At 44.0% G+C, this 16,453-nt stretch overlaps 1 protein-coding gene across 4 annotated transcripts in view; it reads right to left on the reverse strand.

The window, feature by feature from the left end:
* The window catches only part of MYO1H (myosin IH), a 148,899-nt gene that overhangs the window by 26,626 nt on the left and 105,820 nt on the right, over positions 1-16,453 (reverse strand). For all 4 annotated transcript variants that reach the window (XM_084995553.1, XM_084995554.1, XM_021073725.2 and 1 more), the window contains 9 exons: positions 13,087-13,185; positions 10,965-11,078; positions 10,568-10,639; positions 9,743-9,862; positions 7,726-7,793; positions 6,774-6,879; positions 6,402-6,482; positions 3,630-3,721; positions 2,108-2,202 (listed from right to left, as the gene is read on the reverse strand). In XM_084995553.1, the coding sequence (XP_084851679.1) occupies positions 2,108-2,202; positions 3,630-3,721; positions 6,402-6,482; positions 6,774-6,879; positions 7,726-7,793; positions 9,743-9,862; positions 10,568-10,639; positions 10,965-11,078; positions 13,087-13,185 (847 nt within the window). The remainder of the gene's footprint in view (positions 1-2,107; positions 2,203-3,629; positions 3,722-6,401; positions 6,483-6,773; positions 6,880-7,725; positions 7,794-9,742; positions 9,863-10,567; positions 10,640-10,964; positions 11,079-13,086; positions 13,186-16,453) is intronic.

Below are 16,453 nucleotides of genomic sequence, written 5' to 3' on the forward strand. Positions count from 1 at the left end.
TGTGGTGTAGGTTGCAGATGCGGCCCCAATTTGAGCCCTAGCCCAGGAACTTCCATATGCTGCAGGTGTGGTCATAGAAAAAAGGAAGAGAAAGAAAGAGAGAGAGAGAGAGAGAGAGAGAGAGAGAGAGAAAGATGCTTTGAAAAAAACATTCATGGCAGCATTATTCATAATAGTGAAAAAGTGGAAAAAACCCAAATGCCCATCAACTGATCAATGGAGAAACAAACTCGGAGTTCCCGTCATGGCGCAGTGGTTAACAAATCCGACTAGGAACCATGAGGTTGCGGGTTCAATTCCTGGCCTTGCTCAGTGGGTTAATGATCCGGCGTTGCCGTGAGCTGTGGTGTAGGTTGCAGACGCGGCTCGGATCCCGCGTTGCTGTGGCTCTGGCGTAGGCCATCGGCTACAGCTCTGATTTGACCCCTAGCCTGGAAACCTCCATATGCCGTGGGAGCGGCCCAAGAAATGGCAAAAAGACAAAAACAAAACAAAACAAACTGTGGTATAACCATGCAGTGGAGTATTATTTGGCAATACAAAACCAGTAACAGCATTGATGATCCTTGAAAACATTATGCTAAGTAAAACAGAACAAAGTGGCCTGCATCAAAATTAAGAGCTTTTGTGCTTTGACAGATACCATCAAGACAGTGAAAAGATAACCCACAGATTGGAGAAAATACTTGCAAATCATGGATCTGATAAAGGACTCGAATTTAGAACTTAAAGAACTATTACAACGCAATGATAAAAAACAATTTAAAAATGGAAAAAGGATCTGAATAGACATTTTTTCGAGGCAGATATGCCAATAGCCAATAAGCACAAGAAAATATATTCACATCGCTAATCATTAGGGAAATACAAATCAAGACCACAATGAGATACCACTTCACCCACTAGGATGCTGGAATCAAAAGACAGACAATAGCAAGTGCTGATGAGAATGTGCAGAAACTGTACCCACCCCCAAACACTCTGTTGGTGGTAATATAAAACAATGTAGCCACTTTGGAAGACAATCTGGCAAGTACTCCAAAAGTTAACAGAGCTCATAGGATCCAGCAATTCCACACCCAGATATTTACCCAAGAGAAATGGAAACATATGTCCACACAAAAATACAGGCATTGGAGTTCCCGTTGTGGTGCAGTGGTTAACGAACCTGACTAGGAACCATGAGGTTGCCGGTTCGATCCCTGGCCTTGCTCAGTGGGTTAACGCTCCGCCGTTGCCATGAGCTGTGTGTAGGTTGCAGATGCGGTTCGAATCCTGCATTGCTGTGGCTCTGGCGTAGGCTGGCAGCTACAGCTCTGATTGGACCCCTAGCCTGGGAACCTCTATATCAACCCAAATGCCCATCAAGTGATGAATGGACAAACAAAATGTGGTATAGCCATACAATGGAATAATTATTTGGCAATTAAACAGGAAGGACAATGTGACTGAACCTTGAAAATATACTCAGGGATACTGACTCACAGACTTTGAAAAACTTATGGTCTCCAAAGGAGGCAGTTTGGGGGGGGGGATGTGCTTGGGTTGTGGGATGGAAATCATCTAAAATTGGATTGTGATGATCATTGTACAACTATAAATGTAATAAATTCATTGAGTAAAAAAACCCAAAAACCAAAAAAGAAAAGAAAATATATTCAGGGATTGAAGCCAGACACACAAGTTCACACACTGTGTGATTTCATTTCTATGAAATGTCCAGAATAGGCACATCTACAAAGAAAAGTAGACTGGATTGTTGGCTAGGACTGTGGGAGATGGGGCTGGGGGAAAAGGGGCAGCGACTGCTGACTAGTATAGGGTTTCTTTGGGGGGGATGATGGGGAAATGTTCTAAAATAGATGGGGGTGATGTTTGCACGCCTGTAGAGTGAATATATTAAAAATGGTTGAACTGCACACTTTAAGCGGGTAAAATATATTCTATGTGAATTATCTCAATAAAGTGGTTATATATAAAAGTAATACATATGTTAAAACTAGTTTAAAAATGGCCTGCTGGCTTGCGGGGCGAGGGAATGTTTGAGACAGACATGGGGGCACCTGTATGGCTGTGATCTGTGACCCTGCGACCCACAGACACTCACCCTTGGTGCAGTACGTGACCTCTCCTGCGTAGTGGAAGAGCCGGAACTCCATCCAGCCAATCCTCTTTCGGCTCTTTGGACCCGCCAGCTTCCGGCTACAGCAAGAGAGAAACAGACACAAAGTCTATTTCACTGCAACAAAACGCACCAATGTAGAAAGCAAAGAGCGGTGCAGGGAAGCCTTACCCCCTATTCCATCAGGCTACAGACCACGGTCTCTCTAAAATTAAATCCTTCCTTCTCATAAGCACTGAAGAATTTAAAAAATGTATATGTGGGCTAAACAACACATTTATTTGTACAATGAAATAACTTCTATTTTTTTCTAGGTGATGACTAAAACCCAATTTTGCTCCTTTACATTTTCATTATGTTGAAAGACTAAAATACACATGAAACATCATTTTTCAGATTCTAGTGATTCATAGTTTTTCATAACTTTTTTGGGAAATGTAGCAGACATATCCCAAGTGCACAGCTCAGTGAATTTTTGCAAACTGAACGCATCTGTGTAACTAGCACCAGGTCAAGAAACAGAAGATTTCTAGTCCCTGAGAACCCCACCACGAGCCCTCTCCGGGTACAGCCGGACATCTAACAGAATGGACTGCTTTTACCTGGTTTTGTACTTTATAGAAATGGAATCCTAGAGTATGGACTCTTTTTTGTCTGATTCCTCTTGGTTACACGTTGTGTGATTTACCTACATCACTGTATGTATTATAGATTGGTCAGTCTCATGGCCATATATTATCTCACTTGGGAAGCTACCACAATTTATTTTTTCCACTGTTTTTTTTTTTTTTTTTTTTTTTTGGTCTTTTTAGGGCCACATTCGGCATATGGAGGTTCCTACCACAGCCACAGCAATGCCAGATCCGAGCTGCATCTGTGACCTACACCACAGCTCACAGAAACACCAGATCCTTAACCCACTGAGCGAGGCCAGGGATTGAACCTGTGTCCTCATGGATGCTAGTCAGATTTGTTTCCGCTGAGCCATGACAGGAACACCTATTTTTCCACTCTTGATTCACATACTTATCCAATTGCATTTACTTATCCTTTCTATATTCTTCAAGAAAACTGATAAAACCAAGACCATTCACTGAATCTCTGCATGGTTGAAAATACATATATGATTCATAGTTGGCCGTCCGTATCCATGGATTTAAACAACAGTGATTGGGCTCATGCAGTACTAGAGTATTTGCTATTGAAAAAAAAAAAAAAAAAAAAAAAAAAACAGGTAGGAGTTCTCACTTTGGCACAACAGGATTGCCTGTGTTTCTGAAGTGCTGGAATAAAGGTTCGATCCCTGGCCTGGCCTAGTAGGTTAAGGATCCAGTGTCAACACAGCTGCAACACAGTTCGCAAGTGTGGCTCAGATCTGACCCCTGACCCAGGAAGTCCATATGCCATGCAGTATAAGTGGCCCCATGCAGTTCAAACCAGTGTTGTTCAAAGGGCAATTACACAAGGACGTTCCCTGGTGCGCCAGCCCAGCAAACAAGATACCTACGTTTGGAAGTGTGCATGCTTGCCCACTTTCTCTTCTAGTCTCTCCAGGAAACTCAAGTCTGTAGCAGGTCCAGGACGAATACATTCTTCATCCTTCAAAACAGAAAGAGAAACCTGTTCACCGCAACTCTGAGTTTAAATGCTTCCCCTAGCCATGGCAAAATGTACCAGACTGAAAAGACTATCATCTCATACAAGTTGGGGTGAACACTGTGGGGGGAGGAGGGTAAAATGCATCATACATGCTCAGCTTCTCAGGTTTGAGCAGGGAACCCTGGAACCAGAGAGGCTGGAAATTCCATGAAAAGTCAACTCTCCCACTGATCTGACACCTATTTCCAAAGTTTTCCTGTGAATACTTTGCAGCTTCCATGACCAGCTTAAACATTTAATTTCATCGTCTTTTAACCAGTCTTAACCAGTTGGCCAAAAACATAACCTCTTTTACTAGGAGTAAAGCCCTTGGGGAAAGCGAGCCATAAAACCACTTGAGTCTAACCTTTCCTATTTCCGCAAGCTGTGTCTAGTTCCTATTTTGATTGGCTGAAGCTTGTTAACAGTAAAAAAACCAAAAACCAAAAAACAAACAAACAAAAAACCCAAAAAAATCCGAAATTCTTATATCCAATCTATATTCTATTTGGAGAAGGGCTAATAATAAGAGGGACAATCTAGGAGTTCCCTGGTGGCCTAGCAGTTAAGGGCCTGGCATTGCCACTGCTGTGGCTCTGGTTTGATCCCTGGCCTCAGAACTTCTGCATGATGAGGACACGGCCAACCACCCCCCAAAAAAACAAGCTGTGTCTGTTTCCTATTTTGAGATCTCAACAATAACAACATTTAATTGACTATCTTTTAAAAATGAATCAACCTTGTAATTTTTACTAAAACAACAACCAAAAACCTGCGTCCAGACTGGTGAGACAATTCTCACAAAGCAGCATTTCTATGCTTTCTGATTCCATCTATGGCAAACCAAACAGAAACAAGTACTTATTACTCAAATATTTTATTTTTGTCTTTTGTCTTTTGAGGGCCGCACCCGTGGCATACGGAAGTTCCCAGGCTAGGGGTCTAATCAGAGCTGTTGCCACCCGGCTACACCACAGCCATTGCAACGCCAGATCTGAGCTGCATCTGTGACCTACACCACAGCTCATGGCAATGCCGGATCCTTAACCCACTGAGCAAGGCCAGGGATCGAACCCACAGCCTCATGGTTCCTAGTTGGATTTGTTTCCACCATGCCATGATGGGAATTCCTCAAATATCTTAAAATACTAGTCTAGTAATCCATAGGAGCACTGAACATACGTATATTAGCTTACGCGCATCTGTGCCTCCTGTAATGTGCTTCCCCAGATGTCCACACAGCTTGTCCCCTCACCCCCTTCAAGTCTTTACTCAAATGTTGCCTTCTCAGAGAGTCCTTCCCAAACCATCTTACCTAAAACTGAATTCCCCTTCTTCCTCAGCACATTTAATCTCTGCCTTTTTTCTCCATTGCACAATCTATCCATTTTGTCCATTAACCTGTTTGTTGTTCATCTCTCCCTGCTAGAATTTAAAGCCTCCTGAATGTAGGTGTTTTGACGTGTTGTGTCTGCTGCTGTGTCCCAAAGCACAGAGCAGAATCCTGGCACAAAGTAAGTGTTTGGTAAGTATGTGTTGAATGAACAGAGTCTGAATGCTTGCAAGGCACAGTCCTAAGCCCTCTGCATGTATTATCTCACTTAATTTGCCCTTACAACTCCTTTATGAAGTAAAGTGCTATTATCACTGGACCCACTTAAAGATGCAGCCGGAGCTCAGAGAGGTTTAGCCACCTGTCTAAGCTCACACAACTAGTTAGCAATGGGGCTGGCATCAGAATCCAGATCCTGCTCGGACAACTACAGTCACTACCCAGCAATGCCCCTGCTGTGCTTTAGAATCCTGGGTTCTCACAGTCGTTAGATGTAGGGGGGGGCAGGAGGAGGAAGGAGACCAGTTATCCTCATTAAAAGGGAGACAAACTCTGGTGCAGATGATCCTGAATGGAACAAAAGGCAGGGAAATCATTTTTCACTGGCCTTCAGAATTTGTGAAAGAAACTGACGTCTGAATTGGAATCGCTGTAGATTCAAGGACCCTGTGATGTTCTCAGAAGTCACAATAGTTCAAAATAAGGCCTATCCCAAGGAGCCTCAACTCAGGATCCATGGATATTCTTTTTTTTTTTTTTTTTTTTTTTTTGTCTTTTTAGGGCCGCACCCATGACATGTGGAAGTTCCTAGGCTAAGGGTCGAATTAGCTGTAGCTAAGGGCCTACACCGCAGCCACAGCAACGCTAGATCCAAGGCGCATCTGTGACCTACACCACAGCTCACAGCAATGCCAAGGATCTGTGGATATTCTTTGCAAAGCCTTTCTTTAAGTCTTCTGGCTCCCTGATCGGCATTAAGTATGAAAACAGCCCTCCCCAACTTCCACCAAACACCGGCCTAAACCCCATCCCCAGTTCCTGGGCTCATCATTCCACAGCTATGGAAGAGAGACACACATGCTTTCATTTCAAAGGTCCCTCCATGTGCTCTCCTGATGGGCTGTCATTTCGGTCCGTGAATCTGAATAAGAGTGAAAAGCTCAGCATAAATCTTGGGGCAAAAATTCAGCCAAAAACTGCAACTGGTGCCCTTCAACAAGCCAGTGGATTCCACCCTTAACCCTTTGTAAGCCTGGAGAAAAGGTCTTCCTTGTGTTGTAAATGCCAAGCCAATGTTAACTGTCTCACCAGAATAGAAATGATTCCTTTGTGTCTCTCTTCTACCAAGTCACAAATGATCTTGTTGTTGAAATACTGAATTGGTTCCCACTGAAATGACAAAGAGTGAAGAAATTCTCCAGGAAGGATTAAGATGAGCAGAAAATATATTTATTTCAGATTGATTCCTCCCCTCCCCCAAATCTGATTTGTGTCCCTGACATTTGAAAAGAATACCTGCTGAATATCGAAATAATTTCCCAGGAAATAAGCAGAGAAAGAGTGAAAAATAATTCTTACTACTAGTCAGGAAAAATCTTCATTGAAACAATATTTCTCAGGTAAATGTCTTTTGCTGACAGGATAAGAAATCAAATGAGAAGAAAACATCAAAACATTTACCTCTATACCTTCCATTTCATACTCCGCCTGTTCTGCTTTTAGAGTTCTCTCAATTAATAGTTGCTGGAGTTTCTCATTGCAGTAATTTATACAGAACTGTTCAAAACTAGAGATGCAAAAGATTTAAGTAAAGCTACATGAGTAGACCAAGTTTAAAAAACTGTATTTACTTTTTTCTTTTTATGGTTGCATCTGCGGCATATGGAAGTTCCCAGGCTGGGGACTGAATCAGAGCTGCAGCTGTGGGCCTACGCCAGGGCCACAACAATGCCAGATCCGAGCTGCATCTGTGACCTATGCTGAATCCTTAACCCAACTGAGAAAGGCCGGGGATTGAACCCATATCATCACAGAGACAACACTGGGTCCTTCACCTGCTTGAGCCATAATGAGAACTCCTGTATTTACTTATTTTTAAGGATGCTTAAAAACCAAAGTCTTCATTAATCAAAGAATTTAATAAATAGATCAGAAGAGTCAGGCTAAAAGGCATTTGCATTTTTTAAAATTGTTTTTGTTTTTTTGTCTTTTTGCCATTTCTTGGGCCACTCCCACGGCATATGGAGGTTCCCAGGCTAGGGGTCTAATCGGAGCTGTAGCTGCCAGCCTATGCCAGAGCAACAGCAACGGGGGATCCGAGCCACATCTGCGACCTACACCACAGCTCATGGCAACGTCGGATCGTTAACCCACTGAGCAAGGGCAAGGATCGAACCCACAACCTCATGGTTCCTAGTCGGATTTGTTAACCACTGTGCCACAACGGGAACTCCACATTTGCATTTTTAAAATGCTTATTCCGCTTCTAGAAAAGCTTATGAAGTAGGGGCTTTGCAAATCTAGAGAATTTCTAGGAATTTTGGAAAATGAATTCCAGTAACATCAGAGATGCCAAAAACTAAACTCAGACCTTAATGAAGAACAAAGGACCACTGGGGAACGACAGACTCACCCATTCTTGTCGAAGACTTCAAACCCATAGATATCCAGTAATCCGATCACAGTTTTCCCAGTGAAATCCTAGTCAAAGCAAAACATGCCATTAATCATTAGGCTGTTTACTTTGTGACACTCAAAACCTGGTAGCTGTCCCCAAAGCTGGATCTTGGCTGTAAAGCTCATGCCTTTTTTCTCCAACAAGGGTTCAGAGAAGAACCTTAGGGTAGAAATAATTTCCTCAGCCTACCTGCACCCTCCCCAGATCCCATCTGCACCTCCATATCCATCACTGGAGCAGTGAGACCTTGCCCTCCTGATTCACTTCCTTGCTTCAGCCCTCCTCAGCCTCCCAAGCCCATATTCAATCTGAGATAGAGATAGATAGAGAGAGAGAGAGAGAGAGAGAGAGAGAGAGAGGAAGAAGGAGGAGGAGGAGGAAGAAGAGGAGGAGGAGAAGGAGGAGGAGAAGAAGGGAAAAAAGAAAGGGGAGAGGAAGAAGAGAAAGAAGAGAAAGAAGGAGGAAGGGGGATGGAGAGGGGAAGGGAGAGGAGGAAGAGAGAAAGAGAGAAAACAAGGAAAGGAGGGAGGGAGGAAGGCGGGGAGGGTTGGAGGAAGGAAGGAAGCTAGTTTACACAGCAGGAAGGAGATGTTTATCCAGGAGAGAAGGCAGATTACTTTGGATCTCATTTTATTTTTTATTTATTTATTTAATTTTTGTCTTTTTTGTTGTTGTTGTTGTTGCTATTTCTTGGCCCGCTCCCATGGCATATGGGGGTTCCCAGGCTAGGGGTTGAATCGGAGCTGTAGCCACTGGCCTACGCCAGAGCCACAGCAACGCGGGATCCGAGCCGCGTCTGCAACCTACACCACAGCTCACGGCAACGCCGGATCCTTAACCCACTGAGCGAGGGCAGGGACCGAACCCGCAACCTCATGGTTCCTAGTCGGATTCGTTAACCACTGCGCCACGACGGGAACTCCTGGATCTCATTTTAAACAGAGGACTAAGTGCTGTCAGGCAAGGATTTAAAGAGAATATTTAAAGAGAATATGCCTATTTTAAAAAGTGATACAATTTAACATTCTCTATGATGTACTGAGTCAATGTATCCAAATCTGTCCTTTGTGCAATACCTCCACATCCTGTACCCAGGGCCCTCACCTCATTTCCTTAACTTCCAGCATTTTTTTTTTTTTTTTTGTCTGTTTGTCATTTCTAGGGCCGCTCCCGTGGCATATGGAGGTTCCCAGGCTAGGGGTTGATTCGGAGCTGTAGCCACTGGCCTACGCCACAGCTCACAGCAACGCCAGATCCTTAACCCACTGAGCAAGGCCAGGGATTGAACCCACAACCTCATGGTTCCTAGTCAGATTTGCAAACCACTGAGCCACGACGGGAACTCCAATTTCCAGCTTTTTGCAAACTCCCTTTTTTATTTAAATAATTCTATTTAAAAAGGAAACATGCCCTTAGGGTGATTTTGAAGGAGTTGTCCTATATTTTCTTATACACATTACCATGAAAAGTTTCTGTGTACACATAAAGCTATACCTGGCATACTTCAAATGCTATGCACCCCTCACTTGGGGACATACTGCCAAAATTATTTGGTGTGCATTTTTGTGAACCTGCTGTGTGCCAGAAACTAGACATGAAAAAACACCATCCCTGCCCATCTGGAGCTTAGAGTCAATTCTCACAAATTATTTATTTCCATACCCCACAGCATATGGCAGTTCCGAGGCTAGGGGTCTAATCAGATCTACAGCTGCCAGCCTATACCACAGCCATAGCAATGCGGGATCCAAGCCATATCTGTGACTTACACTGCAGCTCACGGCAATGCCAGATCCTTAACCCACTGAGGGAGGCCAGGGATCAAGCCTGCGTCCTCATGGATACTAGTCAGACTTGTTTCCGCTGAGCCACAACAGGAACTCCAATTCTCACAGTTCTCATAGTAGTGATGTTGGTTATCAACCACTAACATGTTCGTGAGCGCAAGACACCGCCATACTGGTAGACCAACCTTGTTCACTAAGGAGGAATTGATTTTGTTGACCAGCCAAGTAAATGTTCGTCCATAAACAGCCTTGGCCATTGCGTCTCTAGCATAGGCAGAGAGTTCTGGCGTCAACGGGCATATCACCTGAGAAGCACGCAGGGACTTCCGTTAAAAAAAATTAAAAAGATTACAAAATACTTAAAAAGCCCCCTGAGTTTTCAACCTAGCCTTTAATGATGAGTAGGGAAGGATCTTTGTTAGGGGAAGATGTCCCTCCCTCCTGTGCTATTCATGCTTTTTCTTGGGAGCCAGGCACTGTGCTGAACTGCTGAGATGTGGCCACACCTAAGACAGACAGGTCCTGCCTTTGTGGGCTCAGTTTGTAGAGCGGGGAGGGGGACATCGGACAAGTCACACAAAGAAGAGCCATGTTGCTCTCAAGCCAAGAGTGGCAAGTGCTAAGACCCCGTGGAGGGAAGGCAGGAGATACATCTGGTGCTTTAGCAGAGGGGAGGGATGAGCAGGGAAGGGTCTTTGAGGAAGTGATCTCTGGGAACCTAAAGAGGAGGAGGAGTGAACTACCTGAAGTGCAAGGAAAGGTATTCCAGTAGAGGGAACAGCATACGCAAAGACCCCGTGGAGGGAAGGCAGGGAAAGTGTGAGGCATCGAGGGCTCATGATGGTGGGAACTTGGGGGATGGGGAGGTTAAGGCAGGAGATGCCAAAAGAAGCTGGACCACACAGGACCTGATAGGCAGGAATCAGGGGCCTGGCCTCCCCTAGGGCTGCCATCCTGCTGGCAGCAGTGGTGGGGAGGGTGGGTGCACTTCCACCTAGAGCCGTTTTTACCTCCTCTGTTTTGGCTTCAATCTTTCTATGGGTGAGAGCTTCCAGAAGGACCCATGGGTGGACCCCTAGGAGCTGAATAAATGGAAATCAAAATGCTATTCGACAAGCCAACTTTACTCACTAACACAGAGTTTGTGGCATTTCCAGGCCCAGATGTATCTTTCCTGACAGCTAATTGTGCTTTACTGCAAAACAGACCACATTCAGTCTTTCAACCAACTGGTTTACCCACTCCCTCCCCACCCCACACTCTTTAAACCTCCCACTGTCAGCTGGGAGAACATGATGCTAGCCATCTGGGACATGGGTGCTCCCCTGCCTCGCTCCCCTCGCCCGCCTCTCCACCTCCAAAAGGGTCCCCCCACCCCCACTGTGCTCTTCCAAGGCTGACCATCACCTTGGCAATCCATTTGATCTCGTGGGTATCTGGTATGGTGGCGCAGCCCTGCTGGTTCTCTTCAAAACAAATGTTCCCCAGGTGAAGGACACTGGCAATAATGCCAAAGAGATTCTAGGAATGTGGGAAATGGTGAGGAGGGCAGGGAGAGAAGACGGTGGCCACCTAATTGATAAATGGCATCAGAGGAGGGTCCCGAGGGAACACCACCCCCTCCTGGAGGAGCTCCTCCTTCCCTGGAAAATGGGCTTCTTGGCCTCTTATCCACGTCAGATATTAAGGGGAGCAGGGAGGAGTTCCCGTCATGGCTCAGTGGTTAGCAAACCTGACTAGCATCCATGAGGACGAGGGTTCAATCCCTGGCCTCGATCAGTGGGTTAAGGATCCAGTGTTGCCGTGAGCTGTGGTGTAGGTCAAAGACATGGCTCAGATCCAGTGTTGCTGTGGCTGTGGTATAGGCCAGTGGCTGCAATTGGACCCCTAGCCTGGGAACCTCCATATGCCACTGGTGTGACCCTAAAAAGACAAAAAGACCAAAAAAAAAAAAAAAAAAGCGGGGGGTGGTGGTGCAGGGAGAGAGCCTTGGTGGAGGGCTAGGTGATGCCTCACTCAGCCTCCAGTGAAAGATACTGCTATTTTGACATCACCCCCTGCCTCCCCATCAATAAACCACCTAATGTTCAAATGCCATGGTCCCAGATATATATGTACATACATACACGCACACATATAAATTAAAAAAAATCTTTTTAGGAGTTCCCATGGTAGCTCAGTGGAAAGGAATCTGACTAGGAACCATGAGGTTGTGGGTTTGATCCCTGGCCTCGCCCAGTGGGTTAAGGATCCAGTGTTGCCTTGAGAAGTGATGTAGGTTGCAGATGTGGCTCAGATCTGGCATTGCTGCGGCTGCGGCGTAGGCCAGCGACTACAGCTCTGATTCGACCCCTAGCCTGGGAACCTCCATATACTACAGCGTGTGGCCCTAAAAAAAAAAAAAAAAAAAAAAAAAAAAAAGCAAAAAAATAAAATCTTTTAAGGGCCACACCTGTGGTGTATGGAAGTTCCTGGGCCAGGGGTTGAACAGAGCTGCAGCTGTTGGCCTATACCACAGCCACAGCAATGCTGGACCCAAGTCCCATTGGTGACCTATTCCACAGCTTGTGGCAACACAGGATCCTTAACCCACTGAGCGAACCCAGGGATTGAATCTGCATCCTCACAGACACTATGTTGGGTTCTTAACCTACTGAGCCACCCACCGAACTCCCATATTCAAATTTATATTGAATTACATAAATAATTATATATTTCAATTATTATATATTGAATTTCATTCGATTTATATGAATTTTAAATCACATTGTGATCTTTGAAAGATCAATAGTTTAACAAGCTCTCCCATCTCCTAAGAAAAAAGATGTAAAAACAAAATGTTTACAAATCCTACAATTTGGTCCAGTTTGTTTGTTTGTTTGTTCGTTGCCTTTTAGGGCCACACTCGTGGCATATGGAGGTTCCCAGGCTAGGGGTTGAATAGGAGCTGTAGCTGCCAGCCTACACCACAGCGGCAGCAACACAGGATCCAAGCCATGTCTGCAAACTATACCATAGCTCACGGAAACACTGGATCCTTAATCCACTGAGCGAGACCAGGGATCGAACCTGCAACCTCATGGTTATTAGTCGGATTTGTTTCCACTGGCCACAGTGGGAACTCCTCTGGTCCAGTTTGTTCTAATGTAAAACACAAATAAATTATATTCCTATTATTCTAGGGGGTTAAATATTTGAGACTGGGTTTGAGAGGAAGAAGAAATGTGACTGCCTCTTGGCACACAACATTGGGAAAATTTAGAACTACCAGATAAAATGCAGAATGCCTAGTAACATGCGAATGTCAAAGCCATGTCTAATTTTTTAGTATTCAGTTTGTCCCACGCAATGTTGGGATGCACTTATACTAAAAGATTAGTCATTGTTTATCTGAAATTAAAATGTACCTAGGCGTCCTGTATTTTTATTTGCTGAATCTGGCCACCCTTCTCCGTAATTACAGAGAAATTAGGATGGTTTTCTCAATCCCAGACCTGATTAATGGCAGTTCTGCCCTTGGGATCCATACCTCAAGGTCATCTTCAGTAAAATTGATGACAGAAAAGGCATTGGAAACAGTTTTCCAGTCGTTCTTGTCATTAATAGATGACTCTTTGGCACAATGACCCTGTTGACAGAGATTTGGGTCACTTAACAGCATTTTAATGAAGACAGTTGTGTCACCACCTATTCCCAAATCAAAATGGTTTTCTCTACCGCATGAAAAATCTAGCTCTGTAATGTTCTGAACTGTGAGAATTTTTTTTTTTTTTTTTTTTTTTTTTGTCTTTTTGCCTTTTCTAGGGCTGAACCCGTGGCATATGGAGGTTCCCAGGCTAGGGGTCTAATTGGAGCTGTAGCTGCCGGCCTACACCAGAGCCACACGGGATCCGAGCCACATCTGCGACCTACACCACAGCTCACAGCAACACCGGATCCTTAACCCACTAAGCAAGGATCGAACCCGAAACCTCATGGTTCCTAGTCAGATTCGTTAACCACTGCACCACAAAGGGAACTCCAAAAATGGGTTTTATTCTAATTGTCCAGAATGTGACGATTTGCTACCTGCTGCTTTTTTCACATTTATTTGGATTTTTTTTTCTTTTTGCTTTTTTTTTTTTAGGGCTGCATCCGCGGCATATGGAGGTTCCCAGGCTAGGGGTTGAATCGGAGCTACAGCTGCTAGCCTACACCACAGCCATAGCAATGTAGGATCCAAGCCGCTTTTTTGACCTACATCACAGCTCAGAGCAACACCAGATCCTTAACCCATTGAGCGAGGCCAGGGATCAAACCTGAAACTTCATGGTTCCTAGTCGGATTCGTTTCTGCTGCACCATGATGGGAACTTCTATTTGGAATTAAAAAAATTTTTTTAATATAGTTGATTTACAATGCTGTGCCCATTTCTGCTGTATAGCAAACTGATTCCAATATATGTCTCAAATTTATTTGGAATTTTGTTTAAATATCTGTTGCGGGAAAACTTTCAAAGTTATATATATATCTTTTCGTGTGTTTCTTAAAAATGGTTTCCTTGCCATTTTTGCTGAATAAAGTGAGGGCACATCTCAGTAGGCATCTGCTGAAACATACAGGGAAATGACAGTGCTTAAATTTAGAAAACAACCTTTTTTTTTTTTTTTTTTTGGCCATGCCTGTGACATGTGGATCAAACCTGAGTGACAACAGCAACCCTGAGCCACAGCAGTGACAACATCAAGTCCTTAACTGCTAGGCCACTGGGAAACTCTTCAAAAAAAAAAATCTTGACACACTTAGCAATCTCCATCAAAAATTTCACTACAGGATTAGATGGAAAGAGACCCTCACCCAAGGAAATAAAATTTTGGTGTTTAGTGAAACACAGATTCTATGGGAGGTGTATAAGACAGTAGCTGTCAGGAGTTCTCATTGTGGTGCAGCAGTTACAGACCTGACTAGTATCCATGAGGATGTGGGTTCGATCCCTGTCCTCGCTCAGTGGGTTAAGGATCTGGCATTGCCACAAGCTGTGGTATAGGTCACAGATGAAGCTTGGATCTGGTGTTGCTGTGCTGTTGTGTAGGCTGGCAGCTGCAGCTCCAATTGTACCCCTAGCCTAGAAACTTCCATATGCCACAGGTGCATCCCTAAAAAGAAAAAAAAAAAAGTTGTCTAAAGGGAAAACCTTCTAAATGAGGGCTTTTTATTATTTTGCTTTTGTAGCACAGGGTATTCCTACTTTCCTGATTATTTGAAGATTTGTCATCTTTAAAGAATTTCTTGTTGCATGAGGAAAGCAACGATATCATACCATGAAAATATGCATCAGTGAACTGGCCATGTTAAATCTGCAACCTCCCCAAGAGCCCCACCCACATAACCAGCACAATCTCTGCTTCTCCAAGGGCAGGGCTAGTGTCAGTCTATCCTTGGAAGACACTTAGAGGTTTGGAAGTAGTGCGAGTCTACTGCAAAGCACAGCTGCAGAGTTTGCCAAAGTTACAGGAGATCACAAAATCGAAAAAGGTAATACCTGCGAATTGCTTGAACCATTTCTAAAGCCAGTGTGGCATGAGGATCTGGCCAGAAAAAATTTACAAGGATAAAGACATGAGACATTCCATAAGAGAATGATTTGATTATTGAAGTTTAGGATTTCCTTCCTAAAGGGAGAAAATCCATCCTAAATGGATGAAGTCCTCAAATGGATTAATAAATTGATCCTCCGATCATGAAAATCCAAAGGTGATGCTCCCACACAGCTTTTTTGGAAAGATTAGGTCCTCAAGATTTTTAAAAATCAAATTTGATATATTCTTTGTTCTAAGAATTAGTACAAAGTTTATTAAATATAAAATGAGATTTTTTTTTCCTTTTTATGGCTGTACCTGTGGCATGTGGAAGTTCCTGGGCTAGGGGCTGAAGTGGAGCTGCAGCTGCCAGCCACAGCAATGCCAGATCCAAGCCACATCTGTGACCTATGCTGCAGCTTGTGGCAATGCTGGATCTTTAATCCACTGAACGAGGCCAGGGATCAAACCTGCATCCTCACAGATTGTATGTCTCGTTCTTAACCCACTGAGCCACAACTGGAACTCCGAGATTATAAGCTTCTTTTGTTGTCCTGATTGAGCTTCATTTTTCAAGATAACTTTCCATCCAGTCTTCTTTTCCTCCATGATTTACCACAAATATCGGTCTTCATTTTACAAGACGCCCTTAATAAGACCTTGCTCTTTCTCTTAAATGACTGTCCCTGCCTGAACTCTGCCAATCGTTCTCCAGTCAAAAGCCAGGCCCAGCGAGAAGAGAAAAATCCAAAAATCTTGGGGCAAAAAGGTGCCAGTGGCATCAAATACTGATAGGTGCTATACATCCTGGGCATCCAGACACCTAATAAGTTAAATCCTGGAAGCCAGTTTTTACACTACATCCTAAGATTGCTTGTAAGAATGGTCCAAACTATTTCTACAATATTCATTTTGCAACTAACAGTTTTCAGATTGGAAGGCAGGAAGGTGCAAAAAGTCTTTTCCAAACTTATTCTGCAAGCAGAATGAAGTATTATAGGTTATGGACACACATTGATGGTGAGTTTCTATCACACTAGACCAGCAGTTCTCACCTCAGCTGTGCATTAGAATCTCCAGGGGATTGACTGAATTATATTGAATCATCAGGGATATTTAAAAGAACCCTGATGTCCAGGCCCTGCCCCAGACCAATTATACATGAATCGCTGGGAGATAGAGGCCAGGCATTTGTGTGTTTCAGAAGCTCCCTGGGTGGTTCTAATTTCAGTCAGGGCTGAGAACCACTCACTTAGATATTGGTACTTTATCAGGATGATATAGGAGTTCCCACTGTAGCTCAGCAGGTTAAGGACCCAAAGTGGTATCCATGAGGAT

The sequence above is a fragment of the Sus scrofa genome, chromosome 14 (assembly GCF_054392235.1).
Source record: "Sus scrofa isolate SSC_HxYL_T2T_F1_AM1 chromosome 14, Sscrofa_HxYL_maternal_Yorkshire_Landrace_v2.0, whole genome shotgun sequence".
Taxonomy (NCBI): Eukaryota; Metazoa; Chordata; class Mammalia; order Artiodactyla; family Suidae; genus Sus; species Sus scrofa.